Genomic DNA, 15915 nt, shown 5'->3' with positions numbered 1-15915 from the left:
AGGTGACTGAAACGGATGCATCGTGCTGTGTGTGTGCTGTTCTTCTGCCTGTCTTCCCAGTGTGCACCTGTGTCCACACAATGCCCTGAGGTCCCGGGTGGTAGTGGTCAGCTGAGGCTGGTAGCAAATGTCTGGAAAGCAATAGGGACACTGGCAGCATCAGAAAAAGCAAATCTCATTATAAACACAAGGTAGAGATGCTTTTCCTAACACAGCTGGTTTCAGAGAACTGTAGGTTAAAGCCTTTTATAAAAAAAAAATCTATTTTGGGCAAACAAGCACACTGAAGCCCAGGAAAGGAAATCAACCAAGTCACACAGGGAGCATCTGGTATGGCGGGATTAGAGGCCAGGCCTCCCGGCCCCTGCCCAGTGCTCTTGCCATCTGCCGTGAGCTTCCCTCTGGAGTCCTGGGGTCTCTCTGATGGCCTGGGGTCCTAATTACACCACGAGGGTCAGGTGGCAGCTAAGGTATCAACTGGTTCTGAGAATGTCCCCTGGCTTTGTTTCCGGGGCTGGCAATGGTGTGATTCTAGTACTCACCGCTCAGCACATGCATCCTGGCAGTGGGACACAGTCATCTTTCTCAAGTCGTAAAACACGGCCCCCTTCAGAGTCCTCTCCTGGCCCTCATCACTGAAGCAGCCCAGGTAGGTGCCTGTAGGAGGGGGAAGCACAGCTGAGATGAGAAGCCAGAGGGCAGACACAGAGGGCCTGACCATGGGCCTCTCAGGGCAGGGCTGGGAGGCCTCCCCCCCCATTCTGAGCCAGGCACCTCTCAGGGAAGCACAGGGGCCCAGGGCTGCCATCCAACTTCCCCGGGCACAGGAGCCAAGTTGGCATCAAGACAGCTCCGTCTCAGTCATTTCCTGCCCCCTCTCTTAGTTAATGGGCTCCTGTCCGCTTGGACACCCCCAGCTAGGAGCCAAACATCTGCCTGGTAACTGCTTTCCTCCACCTTTCCCTCAACTCCTCACATTTGGATCTGGGTTTTAATCCATTCTTTGTGGCTATCCTTGTGTATGGGGTACCCTGTGATCATTCGGTACATGTACAGGCGTGATGATCAAATCAGAGTGGTTAGGTTTCCACGAACATTTGTTTGTTTTGGTGCCAACACTGGGGGGCCTGAAGTAGGGGCCTTGTGCTCTTGCTTGGCTGTTTTGCTCGACTGGCTCACTCCATCATATAAACCTCACCTTTCCTTCCAGCATTTTGGAGATGAGAGTCTCATGGATTTATCTGCTCCGGCTGGCTTTGAATCCACATTAACAATTAACCATTTTAAAAAACCTATTTATATGTAATAATTCAATAGCTTAATGACCTCATGTGGGCCCCCTACATCTCGATTCCCCCTTCCTAAGCTCAAAGAAAACCCTCTCCCACTCAAAGACTCAGAGAGGAAGTTCTACCACCCCCATGAGACAGGAGAGTAGCAGGGAACGTGCAGCATTAGCTAGCTTAAGGAAGATCCTTTGGACACAGGAGTTATTTAAGAGAAATGCACAGTATCGCAGGAGTGATTAAGCAGCCCATTAAAGGGTAAAGCAGGCATCCTAGGTGGGACCCCAGGGCCCTGTCCAGCCCCCCTGGCACACCCGGATAGAAACAATGTGAGAATATTGACTGTGCATGCCTCAGAAGTCCTGCAAAGTCCTACCCCAACCCCTCATGGAAGGCAATGCCTCTCCAGGATGTGCCAGGAAGCTCAGAGAATCTGGGCACCATGTAAGCCCAGCATGGGGCATGTAAATGTCACACGTGCTGCTGTGTTTTGAGGGAATAGTGCACTGGGAATTTGCAAACACACCATCACATGGTCCCCAAGCTGTGAATGCACACCCACCACCACAGCATGGAGATCTGGATGGGGGCACCTGTGGTACCAACACTGCACACTTCCTCAGGATGTGTTGCTCACTCGCTGCAGCTGCATCTGAAAGGCCACCTGTGGCATGTGTGCTGCAGTCCCCCATGGGATGACAACCTGAAGACCCCCTGCAGCCTGTACAGCTCTGATTCTCACCATCCCAGGGTCCAGGGGGCCCGAAGACCATCAGCTCAAAGAACAACAGGGTGGGGAGAAGGCTAGCAGGCATCTTCTTTAGTGCTTACCAAATGGGGCTAGCCCAATTTTAAACTATGCACTCCTGACCAGCACACATGGCCATACCCACCAGCTGACCCCAGGCAGCAGTGACATGCCTCCCCACCACCCTGACCCTGCCTGACTTGAGGATGGCTTCCCTAGGCCCTACATGCTTCTCTCTCCTGTGGATCTCGAGACTACTGTGCTCAGCATGCATTGCTGCAGGAGATGTGAGCACCAAGTGTTCTCTGCCTCCTTCCACAGTGAAAGGAGACTCACACTTGAGACGTTTCTCAAATTTCTCTTTGTCCAGCAAAGATGAACAAAAAGTCCATTACAGATGTCAGTCAAAACATCCAAGTTTGACACTGGTGGCTAACACCTGCAATCCTAGCTACTCAAGAGGCAAAGATCAGAGGATCATGGTTTGAAGCTAGCCAAGGAAGAAATGTCCATGAGACTCTTATCTCCAATTAACAACAACAACAACAAAAGTAATAATAACAAACCCAGAAGTGAAGCTGAGACTTAAGGAGTAGAGTGCTAGCCTTGGGCAAAAAAGCTCAGGGACAGTGCCCAGGTCCTTGCCTTCAAGTGCCAGAACCAGCACAAACAAATCAAAAAACATCCAAACACAAACAAAGGATTGCTAAATGTTATTACTGTAGCTGGAAAATTAGTCACCAAGTTCTATAGGTACTTGAACTCTAGACTTTCCAACATTGGGCAAATGGTTGGAAATTAAGTTAGGTTCAAGTCTTTGCTCCACTACATGTGTGACCTGGGATGTGTATTTCCCCCTCTTTGAGCCCAGCTTCTGCATCTGTCAAAGGGAACCAGCTCCACAGGCTGCTTGTGAGACTTCCTTAAGTCGTGAGTACTCAGTAATTATTTGTTGTTAATAGCCCATTATTAATCATAAAAACTTCTAATGACTTTTCCCTGAAACTGAAATTCTTCATCATCGAAGCAATGAGTCTTGCTTCTGTCAGAAGGCTGTGCAAAGACAATTAAATATGACGACAGATGCGCATCTTCACAGAACAACGCTTGGGATGTGGCACATGTTCCAATAAATAGCAGCTATTACAATTCTGATCCCATATTCTAACCTGGGAACTAGTGTGAGGACGGGCCAGTAAATATTAGCTGAATAAATTAGCACACTAATAGAAGAGAGAAAAACAATGATCTCAAGCACAAAGGCTGGAAGGGCTACGCTTGACATCCAGCCAGTGTGGATGGAATACACACACACACACACACACACACACACACACACACACACACACACACATGCGAGCATGTCTCTGCTAGCCCTAGATAGGGCTGGATGCATAGAGGGTTCCTCTGGGTTTGTGAGAAACCAGTAGACCCTTTTATCCTGCCGCATAACAAATGACTTCTCCAAGTTCCGGACCAGAGGGAAGAATGTGCAGAGAAGGAAGAACTTTGCAAGAGATGCTGGGACACATCCAAAGCAGATTTATTACTGTCGGCTGAAATGGAGGCGATGGATTATTGCCTGTGACTCCACATCTGTTCATTTGCACATCGAAATGGACAAGCCATGAGGCTATTAACCGTGGCTTTGGAGATAGTGGAATGTCTTTGGAAATTACTATCAATAAAAAAACAAACTGGCGATGGAGAAGTTACTATTTCTCCCCTAGTAAACTTACTGACATTTTATTCCATTATGGATGTTGTCCAAGGTATAATGAAATGCGCGGTGATTGATGGAGCCTCCTGCAGCTTGCAGGATCCCCTTTCAGGAGGATGGCAGGCTGCCCAGGCCACAGAGAGATGCTTGCTTTGTCTGCAACCCCAGCAGCTGGCCCCAGAGCGACACACTCTCCACTGATGAAGACTGTGTGGCTCTGCAGGCCCCAGGAGACCTATGAGGGGAGGGGGAGGGGAGGGGGCCTCTCTGAGGCTGTTGGACCAATGTTGTGCCTTTCCCACTCTGTGTGTGTGTGTGTGTGTGTGTGTGTGTGTGTGTGTGTGTGTGCACGCGCGCATGCGTGTATGAAAGGCTTGAACTCAGGGCCTGGGTACTCTCCCTTGGCTTTGTCGTTTAAGGCTGGCACTCTATCACTCGAGTCACAAGCTCCACTTCTGGCATTTTGGCTAGTTAATTGGAGATAAGAGTCTCACAGACTTTCCTTTGTGGGCTGGCTTCGAACCTCCATCCTCAGATCTCAGTCTCTTGAGTAGCTGGGATTATAGGTATGAGCCTCTGGTGCTTGGCCTTCCTTCTTTCTCTGAAGACATCAAGCCAGACAACAACTCAGCCTCCCTCAGAAACACTTTGGATATTCTTGTGAGAGAGCAAATTCTTCCTTAAATTGGGGGCACATTCCAAATATAGAATGGCCACCCATCCTGAGGCCCTGGAAGTGATCCTAGTTGCCCCTGGCTGCCCCAGGAGTTAACCCCTTCCTTGCTGAGAAGCAGGAGGCAAGGCTCAGGGGCAGGACTGTCAACAGTGTGCAAATGTGCCATTACTTTAACCCCCTGGGAAGACAATCTTGTTGGTTAACAGGTGAACACCAGTCCTGCTTACATCTTACCACAATCTCTCCAGCTTTTACTGCAGTCCCGGCCATCTCTGTGTTAAGTCACAGGAGGTCATGCACTGGTTCTCTTGGGCATATGTGTTCTAGCCCAGGGCGGCAGCTGGTCACCCTGAGCCTCTATTCCCTTGGTAGTTCTAAAGACTTTTCCTGTCTGGCAAGTTTGCAAGCCCAGTGCCAGGCCTCTGTAATCACTGTTCGGGATCATCCAGGGGCATGGCCAGTCCCTGACCAGGCCTGAGCACTCAGGACAGAGTGGAGAGCACAGAGTCTTGTGCAGAGAGTATGCACATGTGGATGCGAGAGGGACATGAGGGGTGATCAAGGCCAATCTGCCCCAGGCCACAGAGCCAGCAAGAAACAATGTCAGGAGAGGAGCCACGTCTGTGCTCAGAGCATGTGCTCTTCATGTGGCTTCCTCTAGAAATCCATGCCGCTCCCAGCCAGCCATTTATACCTTAGTCTAAACGAGTTGCACAGCTGAGATCCTGCAGAGACCCAGTGTCTCAGTACACCAGGGAGAGGTTACAGAATGCACACCTGTGGAAAATGACCAGTTCCTCATGTCTCTTTTCTCACAGACTTGCTGAGAATGAGATGAGCAAGACCAGGACCTCGATAATTCCTGGGAAGGCTCTTTCTATGGATACCAAACACTCAGTCCTGTAGTCTCCATGGAGTCCCCGAGTCAAGCTTCCCTCACATCATCCTCAGAAGAGGGCCAAAGCCCTGTGTTCTTTTCCCAGTTCCAGAACCAATCAAGAAGCAGGAACAAAGTCAGACTCCGAGGCCAGCATGCCAGAGACTCAGGGACAGGAGCAACAGGTATGGACGTGGGTCATATCCGAACTCCTGTGATGATGACACTGCTTTTATCTAAAACAAGTCTAAACCAAACCTGGCATACCTCCAACATCCTGTCTCTTGTTACCCTCTGTCCTGACTTTACACATCCCAGCATTCCCCCCCCCACCCCACATGGTGACTTAGGGTTCAAGTCCTGGTTGATGAGGAGGTGAGAGGGAGCCAGAGAAGGCAATCACTGCTGGACAGCATCTGGAACTGGCTCACTCGTCCATTCCCTGAGCCTTGCACAGGATTCTGTGCACTCAGACACACAGCACTGGCCCTGAGCTAGATGGTCTCTGTGGGACCAAGCCAGCAGCAGCACAGCCATGACCATGACCCTAATGGTGACTGTGACTATGACTGAACCTGCCAGCAGCAGGGCCTGAAACCACACCGTCAAGCTCCTTCCCACGGTGCTGGCCTGGACCACAGCTGCGCACAGCTGCTCTTCTGTATTAAGTACCTTCCTTTAAGTAACTCCAGCATCAGTGTCTCTAGCTCCATTTTATAAGAACCCCAGAGAAGTTGAGGGACACATCCAAGGTCACCCAGCTAAGCCATAGATTCAAGTTGAGGTCCAATTGAACCCCAAACTCAAGCTCTGTGTGTCCAGCTCACACATTGCAGCCTTTAGCTTCATGAAATCCCAGCAGGTGAGCAAAACACCAAAGCACCTGACAGTCCGGCTCCTTGCTGTCCCTACAGAGCAAGGACAGGGACAATCTGTAAAAGCCACTTATTTACAGGACCTTCTTATCCAACTGTCACACCTGTAGTCCTAGTGACTCAAGAGGCTGAGAAATGAACATCATGGTTTGAAGCCAGCCTAGTCAGGAAAGTCCACGAGACCCTGTCTCCGATTAACCAAGAAGCTGGAAGTGGCACTATGGCTCAAAGTGGTAGAGCGCTAGTCTGGAATGAAAGAGCTCAAGGACAGCAGCACTCAGGCCCTGAGTTCAAGCCCCACCACTGAACAAGAACAACAATTAGCAAGAGGGGGAAATGAAATGGACATAGGCAAGAGACTCTGTGTCCCAGTGAAGGGTCTGGGGGCATCAACCAGAGACTCTGTTGAGCACCTACCTCGGCTGCGGGCAGCAGGCCCAGGGGTCTCCGGGGCCAGGGTGGGCGGTGCCTGGAGGTCACTGGTGAAGTGGTGGAACCAGCGGCGGTGGGGTGAGCTGCGATTTCTCCGGGGCCAGCGGAGTCCTGGTGGTGGCCTCCGGAGCAGTGGACTCTGCAGGACATCCACGCCAAGCAGCAGGTCCGGGCTCCCACGAGGGTCCTGCAGGGCCCTACTACCCAACAGGTCCACACCCAGGGCCACCGTGGCCACCGGCAAGGCCTGGGGGGCTCCCGGGACCCGGGGACCCTGCGAAGTGGCCACTCGGGCCCGCTGCAGGAGCAGCAGGCTGCCAGCCATCAGATAGGCAGCTGTGAGAAAGAGCAGCAAGAATTGTGTTCTGCGGAGAAACTTCTGGAGTCGGAAGAAAGGTTTGGCCATGCCCCTGGGCAGCAGGGCTCCTGGCTGGAGCTCAGGGACTGCTCCTAGCGCCTGGGCAGGACAGAGGCCAGGGTCTGGGGAGTTGTCATCCTTGAATCCTGGGTCCTGCCAGGTCTCTTGAGCTATTGAGCACGTGGGTGTTCACAAGGTGCCATCCATCACCTCCTCCCAGCGGTGGCTGTGGGCCCTATGTGCCACCGCTGATTCCACCTGGGGGTCACCATCTTCCTCATCCCTGTGTTCTGGCCAGCCTCACTGCTCAGTGTGGAAACCTGGAAAAGTACCAAATGAACACTTAGATGCAACTGGAGAGTCTGTCTGCCATTCTCCCTCAATTACTCGATTTATCAAAGGGACTGGCTGTGTTGGAGGAATCCTAGATGGAGGGCTGGGCTCAGGTCTTAGCTCTGCCACCAGCCAGCTGTGTGACACTGGGTAAGTTGCTTAACTACTCTGGCCTCATCTATAAAATGAGGATGATAACCAAGTCAGAAGCAGGAGGAAGGAAAAGCAAAAGCAACTTGGTGCTGCGTCCCGGCAAATGTCAGGCCCTCCCATCTTTTCTCTCTCACGAACCCAGTGAGGTGGACACTGAAACATCCCTACTTCTCAAGTGAGGAAATTGAAGTATAAAGATAAAATAGTTTTTCCACCTGTGATTTAGCTATTCAGGAGGCTGAGATCTGAGGGTTTCTGTTCAAAAGCCAGCCAGGGTGGGAATGTCTATGAAAGTCGTATCTCTGATGAACCACCAAAAAAGCTGGAAGTTGAGCTGTGGCTTAAGTGGTTGAGCACTAGCCTTGAGCGAAAGAGTTCAGGGAACAGCACCCAGGCCCAGAGTTCAAGCCCCAAGCCTGGCACACACAAATTACTACTGCTGCTACTATGACTACTACTATAAATAATAATAATTTTCCCAAAGCCACAAGGTCGGCCAAAACAAAAGCCAAGATTTCCCAGTCTCTATTGAAATTTTGTCCTGCTAGTACTACAAAATTGAGACAACATAGGTGACCAGATTATCAGGAAACGCAAGCCACACTGGCCCCGCCTGACACAAGTATACAGTGGGTGCTCGATAAACGCAGGCAACAATTGGACTACTGCCTGCAGGCCGCACTCTGGGAGGAGTCTCCGGGGAGAGAGGACTCGCACAAAGGCAGGGGCCAGTGGAGGGGGGAGGCTTTCAGGAGACGAAGGACCAGATGGGCCTGGGAGGCTGGGCACCTGATGTGGGACAGGGCCTCCACTCCCCAGGTCCATGCAGGGACGCTGGGCACTGCTTCCCACTGGCAGCACCTCTGAGGCACACTGTGAGGGTTGGCAGCGGGCACTGCAGCTGCCTGGGGCCGGGCTGCTGTGTGAAGCAGGCTCTGAGCACAAGGAGAGGCTTGTCTCAGAAGAAAAGCCTCTAGAAGCGTGACTAAGCCGCTGCCCATGACGAACCGGGCCCGGCCCCCTGCCAGCCCTGCCGGCCACTCAATGGCCATCTGTGTGCAGGGGCTGGCGGGCCTCGTGTGAGAAAAAGACAATGTTTGGGCTCTGGGGCCCCAGAGAGGCCGGGGGCCCAGGGGGAGATTCAAGGGAGATCAAGGACAGCCGGGCTGTTCCCAAAGGCCATGCAACAAGGCAGCCGGCTGTGAGGCCTCCGGAGAGGGCAGGGATGGGGGGACACAGGCCACTGGCCTGAGCAAATGAAGGTGGAATTAAGCTGAGCGGAGAAGCCATTTCAGATATCTCACAGCCCTGCACTTCTCTCTGAGTTGGTGAATCTGCCAGGTCCCTGCAGCCGGCTTCAGCTTTGTAAAACCACAGAGAAAATCCCGCAAAATCCCGACTGATCTCCCTGTCTCCTGCTTGGCCCCCTCCAATCCACCTTCCACACGCCTGCCAGGGTGATCCTCCTAACGTGAAAATCTGCTCATGGCTTCTCCCCTGCCTAAAAGCCTTTTCCATAGCTCCCCCAGGCTTGGGGGACAAACTCCAAGCTCCTTAGCATGACATAGGAGGCCTCATATGTAATCCACATTGTCCAGCCTTGTGTGTATACATAGCCGGGCCCTGGGCCTTGGTGTCCCATCATGCCGATTGCATGGTCAAGCAGAAACACCCATGACCACAGTACACCAGCCTCAGTGCCTTTGTACCTACTCTCTTTATGTCATCACTATCCCTTGGCTGATGATATCCATACATGTCCCAGGTCTCCCATAGCTGTACGGACCCCTGTCCCAGCACACTCCATCCTGGGACAATTAGCATTGTCTGTTCACTTTTGAATCGCCCCCAAAGGATTCAAGGCACAAGCCATGTTAGTGAATGAAAAGGATGGATAGTTGTACAGGCCAGCCCTGGTATCAGAAGCCTGTAGGGTCCAAGAGCAAAAGAGTCTCCAATTCCACGAATCCAGATCTGACCCCTGCAGTATAAATAGGGAATACGGGTACGTACTCTATGCTACCGGCTGACATCAGGCCCTGCTTCCCCACACATAAAAGCCCCTGAGTTTATCTGGTATCTCTCCCATGCGTCAGTTCTATGAAGAAAGGATATTCTTAGAAGCGGAACACAAAGGTGCCATGCCTATGTGCATCTAATCGTATAAAATACCTATTGAAATGAAGTCCAGGAAATGGAAACAAGAGGTTTACTTCTTTGTTGCCAGTTTTGTTTTCCTTTCTTTTTGCCTTGTTTGCTCCTTAATCTGTCTTTGGGAAGGTAAGGAGAGGAACAGGAATGGAGGGACAAAGGGGGAACAAATACAGCAGTGGTACTCACTGGACACTGTGTTGAAAATGAACTATACAGCTTGTGGGTGGGAATGGGAGGGAAAAACTGGAAGAGAGGGAGGGAAGCAGTGACACTGTCCAAAAAGAAATGTACTCATTACCTGACTTATGAAACAGTAACCTTTCTGTACATCACCTTTATAATAACAATAAAAAATAAGTTCTTAAGACAAGGTAGGCTAGAGTGTCTATACACTAACAAGAACTTTTCCCCATTCCTGGTCTTTGCCACATTTTGCCACAAATTCATATTATCCAGCCCCCCCTCCCACCATGCTTACCTCTCTACGAGGCTAGAAGCATCCAGGACACAGCTCACTTGCTCTCTCCTTGTCCTAGATCCCAGCATACAATCTATCAGCCCAGTGATGATAAAGGCTTGTTGGGAGACTGGCATCACCTGCACAGGGGGCACGGGTGAAGTGGAAAGCAAAGCCAGCTGACATCTGGGCAGGAAACTGCCTACGGCCTGTCTTCACTGGGGTTGCCCAATCCCAAGCCAGCAGGCCCTCCTGACAACAAATCCACAGTGCCCAGGACTGGACCTCAGTTCGTCTATCATTTGGGAGCAAATGGGCACTGCTGTAGGGTGGAGCCAGCTGGAGGCCAGACCTGCAGCACTGAGTCCCTGGGAAAATCCCCTCCCAGCTCCTCAGCCCTTCACTCCCAGCCTGTGTCCAGTATCCTCGCTGGCTTGGAGCTGACTCTTGTGCTAAGACATTGCTAGCAATGACTATTTCTCAGTGCTTCTATGGACTAAACCTTTGCAATATAAAGAGGTCAGATGGATTGTGTACCCCGTGTGCACTGGCTGAAATAGAGGCCCTGCTTCCTCACACATGAGAGCTGAGGTCTAGGACCTTAAACCTAGGTTGGGTGAAGCTTGAAGCCCCAAATTAGCCAATCAAGACAAGTATGCAGACTCAGAGCACAAGCTCCTGGTGTCTACCTTTGTACTACCAAGTCCTCTGCCTCTCTACCCAGCTTCAGCTATGCATGGGACAAGCGTGGGTGGTACTTCCCTCTCAGCCAGGCTGGGGGTTGGAGACTGAAGGTTGCCAGGGAGAAGAGGGGAGTGCAGGCAGTCCCTTGGGCTAGCCAGGTGTAACCACTGGCTACTAGCTCCTGTCATGTGACTCTACTTCACTTCTACTCCCTGGCCAGAGATAATTGCAGTAGGTGCAGAGGACACCAGATGCCCCAGTGCCACTGCAACAAAGAATGTAAGCTCTGGGGACGCAGAGTTGTGCACTTAGTGTGAGGTAAATAACCTAGAGATGAAAAAAACAGCCTCAGCAGGTTGCTTTACAGTGGAGAGAGGGGCATGGGTGTCCAGACAGCTCAGAGACTCAGACTTGGAGTGTGGCAGCCAGAGGACCTCAGCCTCATGATCTCAGTGGAGCCATACAAGGGTCCTGAGCTCAGGGCTCCTGCACCTCATCTCCACCCCTACCCCTAGCCTTTACCAGGGGTCTGATGGCTTCCAGCAGCCTAAGGAAGCTAACTTTGTACCTGCCCATGCTACAAAGGCCTGCCATGGGTCTCCATTGGAAGAATAAAGCCAAGCTCCTCAGCCTGGCCTGTCTTGGACTAGTCCCCCAGCCTGGCCTGTTTCAGGCCTCATTCCAACCATTGTTCTCGCACAGTGTGAGATTCTTCCAAAGCCACCAGGCATGCTCTTCCATCAGTCAGAAATGACTATGCTTCAGTTCACAGCCCCGAAGTGCTTCCTAGACATCAAGGCTCAGACAGAAATGCCACCTCCTTCATGAAGCCTTCCTGGCCCCTGGTGCAGAGCCCCAATGCTAGAGCCAACAGCCAGGCAGGACTGTGCAGTGATCTGTGGCTGGCCTGAGTTCTGGCTTCAGTCAGGCTGTCTGCTATTGTCCCTTTTAGTTTCTCAGATGATAGCACAAGCCCTTCAGGGCCAGCCAGTGCTTCTGCCCAATCTGGGCATGGTATCTTCACTACAAGCTCCTGCATCCCTGGCCTTGGAGACTGAGAAAGAGGGTGGGAATCCACTGAACAAAAACCTTCTTGGGCTATGGCAGGCACTATGTCTACAAAATGAGAATGGGGTGTGGCCCCTGTCTTTGAAGAAGCAAATCTTTTGATTTTTTAAAACATCAGAACTGGAGAAAAGCTTCAAAATACAAGAATGTTTCTAAAATGGTAAAAAGATATAATAATCTAAATGATATAAAACATAATTGGTCTAGCCAGGAGCCAGTGGCTCACGTCTGTAATTCTAGCTACTCAGGAGATTGAGATCTGAGGATCATGGTTCAAAGCCAGCCAGAGCAAGAAAGTCCCTGAGACTCTAACCACCAAAAAGCCAGAAGTGGATCAAGTGATAGATCACTAACCTTGAGCAAAAAAAAATCATAGGACATCATCCAGGCCCTGAGTTCAAGCCCAGGACCAGCATGCGCTTGTGTGTGTGTTTGCATGCACACACACGCACATGCATACATACACACACACACAAATTAGTCTAACCCATTGTCCCAAAAACAAATGTACTCACTACCTGACTTATAAGTTGGTAAGCCCTCTGTACAACACTGTAATAACAATAAAATTTTTAAAAGGTATCAAACTAAAAAAAGTTAGTCTAAACATTCTACATTGAATATGTAAATCGTACATCACTGTTGCACTCCATTAATGGATAACATTATTATTTGTCAATCATAAGAAATGAAAGAGAAGAGTACTAAGGTCAAAACTCCATTCAATGCAAAGGGGAAAAATCCTTCCAGGGAATCTACTGCTGATGTTCCTATGAGCAATAAAATTTTCTTAATTACATTAGTGCTTGCCAGGTACCCTCATACACCATCAAAGGTGTTGAATATAAGAGCAAACAAACGAATGAGGCACCTTGCCATAAACTTAGAAGTTATTATGATGAATCACTATCCCTGTTATATAGATAGAGAATTTAAGACAGAGAGAGAAGGCAGATGCTAGTGGATCAAAGGATCTGGTCTGAGGCCAGCTATGAGTCTCTTATCTCCAATTAACCAGAAAAAAAGCTAGAAGTGAGTGGGGGCCAGTGGCTCATGCCTGTAATCCTAATTGCTCTACTCAGGAGGCTGAGATTTGAGGATCGGAGCTCCAAGCCAGCTCAGACAGGAAAGACCATGAGACTCTTATCTCCAATTAACCACCAGAAATAGAGCTTTTTTACTCAAGGGTAGTGTACTATGACTTTGATCCACAGCTCCACTTCCAGCTTTTTGGTGGTTAATCAGTGAGCTGTGGTTCAAAGTGATAGAGTAGTAGCTTTGAGTAAAAAAGCTGAAGAGGATATCACCCAGACCTTAGTTCAAGCCCCTAGTACAGAGAGAGAGAGAAAGAGGGGGGGGAGAATGAAAGTACCAACTAGCTTGAACAAATGCAAAAAACTAAGTAAAGTCTCAAGTTATCAGATTCTAAATGCAGGGTCCTCCCTATCCAATGATCACAGGGCCCTCATTTGCTCATCCCTCCATGGGGCTCCTTCTAACCACTGTGCTAGGGGCTACATCTGCAGACAGGGCACCACGTATGCAAGGTGGAGGCTAGGCTTGCGTTTTCCCTTTCTAGTGGGTTGACCTAGAGCTCATCTACTCTCGGCACAAATCACAAATCATACATTTCTCTGGGCTGTCCCTGGACCACCTTCTCAGCAGCCCCCTCATGTTCTCCAATTTCCTGCACTGGAGATGAATCCCTGAGCATTATCTTGAGCCTGGTTCACAATGACAGGGAAGCAGCATTCATACTTCTTGGAGGGAATAGTTAGGTCTGGGAGGGGAGGCGTATTCAGCCAGGCAGCATGGCTTTTCTTTAGCTTCATGCTCACGAGGGGGGAAGGATTTATATTACAGAGTGAGGCCTAAGAGAGCCTGGGCCTCCATGTTTTTCAGAATACAGACCCCTCACACCAAGCAGCAGTCCCAGGGAGCGGGCTTGCATCCTGAGGGGTCTCTGGCAATGAAGGAAGGGAAGCCCAGTGGAGAAAGAGGCTTAGCACTCATGGAAAGTGTGCAGGAGTCCAGACATTCTTCCTCAGGGAGCTCAGGGCTCCTCCCTGCCCACATCCCTGTGAAGCGGGATACTTGGAGCTACTTTTCAGGCCACAGGTTAAAAGGTGATTATCCAAGCCAGGGAGAGGATAGATCCATAGAAGCAAGAAGAAAGCAAGCCGGGGCAGTGCAGGGATACCGAGACCAGACGTTAGGAACTGGCTCTGTCCCGATGGTGTGGATGATTCTCATTCTCATCACATCCTCTTACACATGAGAGACCCTGGAGGTCTAAACACTGTGCTGCCCCCAAGCCCTTGGCCTTGACCTCACTGAAGCTCCAGAGGGAGACGGGTAGCTGGTCTTACTAAGACTGATCGGGCCGTGGGCCAGATGGGAGGACAAGAGGTGTGAGGGGGTGTCTACAGAAAGAGCTGGAGAGCTCCTTGCCTTAGGCTGACTCTAAAAAGAGCCAGTTCTTAAGCTCATGGACTCACACTGCAGTGCTCAGGCTGAGGTGGGCCAGGCTGGGGGTGGGGGTGGGGCCTCAGGTCTAGCAACAGGAGTGCTGCCTTTTGTCTTAACTCAGACAGTTCTCCACTTCTCACCAGATGTGACAAAGGGTGTAGCACAGTAACATCTGGGGCTCCGACCCCCCCACTGAAAAGAACCCCAAATAAGGTGCTTCTTCTTGTGGGGCTGGGAGAATTGTCTTGCCAGGCCTGGAGTCTGGATAACCAGGTGAGGAACCACGTGGCTTCCCATGGATGGAGGTGAGGCATCAGGCTGCCTTACCAGCCCTGCAGCGGGCCAAGCCGCCCCCACTCTGTGTATGGAAAAGGTTCTGCTCTTTCACAAAATCCAGGGGCCTGCCCTCCCTCTTCTCATGGGTCTTCTGAAGGCCAAGCTGTCTGGGGAGAAGTAGGCTTGGGAGAAATGAACCTCTTCTCACCCTAAGGCGCTCCTCCCCCCACCCCCAACTCCTTGCTCTCTTCCCCGAGACTGGCAATCCGGGCTGACAGAACAGGACTCCAGCTTGAGCCTCCTGGAATTCTTTCCCTCCCCCTCGCCCTCACTTCCTGCACCTAGTAATTCCTAGGGAAAAGAAGTGTCCCACTTCTGATCCCACCAGGGGTCCCACACCATGAGCAGGCGAAGCACCTCCTTCAATCCATGCACGATGGGGCCAGCGATCAGAGGAGAGAGGAAGGCATCCATCTATCTGAGCCACGAAAGTACAGTGGAGTCCCAAACGTGTCCATCCGTGAGGCGCAGGTGCAGGAGCTGGGTTCCCAAAGCTCTGAGGCCGGATGCCAGCGCCAGCCCCGAGGGGACAGTGCTGGGTCCCTCGCTCCCTGTCCCAACTCCCCAAGGACCAGCAGCAGCACGAATGCAGACAGCCAGGGCGCCCCAGGCCAAGGCAGGAGACCCAGCCAGGGCACAATGACCAGCGTCTGTCCGATCTCCATCCCCGCCTTAGAAAGACGCACAGCGCGACACCCGGGAATGTTCCTAACAAAATACATACGTGTTTTATTTTAATTTTGTCTCTGCCTCAGTTCAAGTTCACCAAGAGACTGGAGAAAACCCTCGGCTGACCGGAAGCCCGGCTCGGCAGCAGCGGAACGAGAGAGGGGAGCTGCTCCCGGTGAACGTCTCCGCGGAGGAAGAGGGTGGCGGTGCGCACCCCGAATGCGCCCTGGCCCCCTCCTTGAGTACCCGGCCCCGGCCCTCGGCCCCTGGCCCCCGTCTCCGGGAGGGGGCTAGTCCCACCGCCTCGCGCCCCGAGCCCGGCGCACCCCGCCCCGGCGCGATTGTTGCGAAGTGTGCCCCAACACGCACCCGCTCCCCGCTCCCCTGCTCGGCCCGGCGGCGCCCCCCACCCCACCCCAGCAAGTGCGCCCCGAACCTTAAGTGGGTGCAGTCCCGCCGCGCTCGCAGCCACCGCGACACAAACTTGTCTGCTCGCGCGGGGGACCCGGCCACGGCACCCGCGAGACAGGACTCACCCCGAGATCGCGGCCGGCGGGGGGTGCCCGCACCTGCGCTCCCTGCGTCCCGGGGCTGAGCCCGCAGCCCCGCAGTGTCCGGAG

At 51.8% G+C, this 15915-nt stretch overlaps 1 protein-coding gene across 1 annotated transcript in view; it reads right to left on the bottom strand.

Annotated features, from left to right (window-relative positions):
- Wscd1 (WSC domain containing 1) overlaps positions 1–15913 on the bottom strand; it is a 38692-nt gene extending 22779 nt beyond the window's left edge. Inside the window, exons 1-3 of the mRNA XM_013013205.1 lie at positions 15832–15913; positions 6600–7292; positions 543–657 (exon numbers count right to left, since the gene is read on the bottom strand). Of these exons, the coding sequence (XP_012868659.1) occupies positions 543–657; positions 6600–7020 (536 nt within the window). The 5' untranslated portion in view covers positions 7021–7292; positions 15832–15913. The remainder of the gene's footprint in view (positions 1–542; positions 658–6599; positions 7293–15831) is intronic.
- Between the last annotated feature and the right edge of the window lie 2 nt (positions 15914–15915).

This window comes from Dipodomys ordii, unplaced genomic scaffold, assembly GCF_000151885.1.
Source record: "Dipodomys ordii isolate 6190 unplaced genomic scaffold, Dord_2.0 Scaffold19, whole genome shotgun sequence".
NCBI lineage: Eukaryota > Metazoa > Chordata > Mammalia > Rodentia > Heteromyidae > Dipodomys > Dipodomys ordii.
Note: the sequence above shows the minus strand (reverse complement) of the source record. Positions and strands in the feature narration are given on the sequence as shown.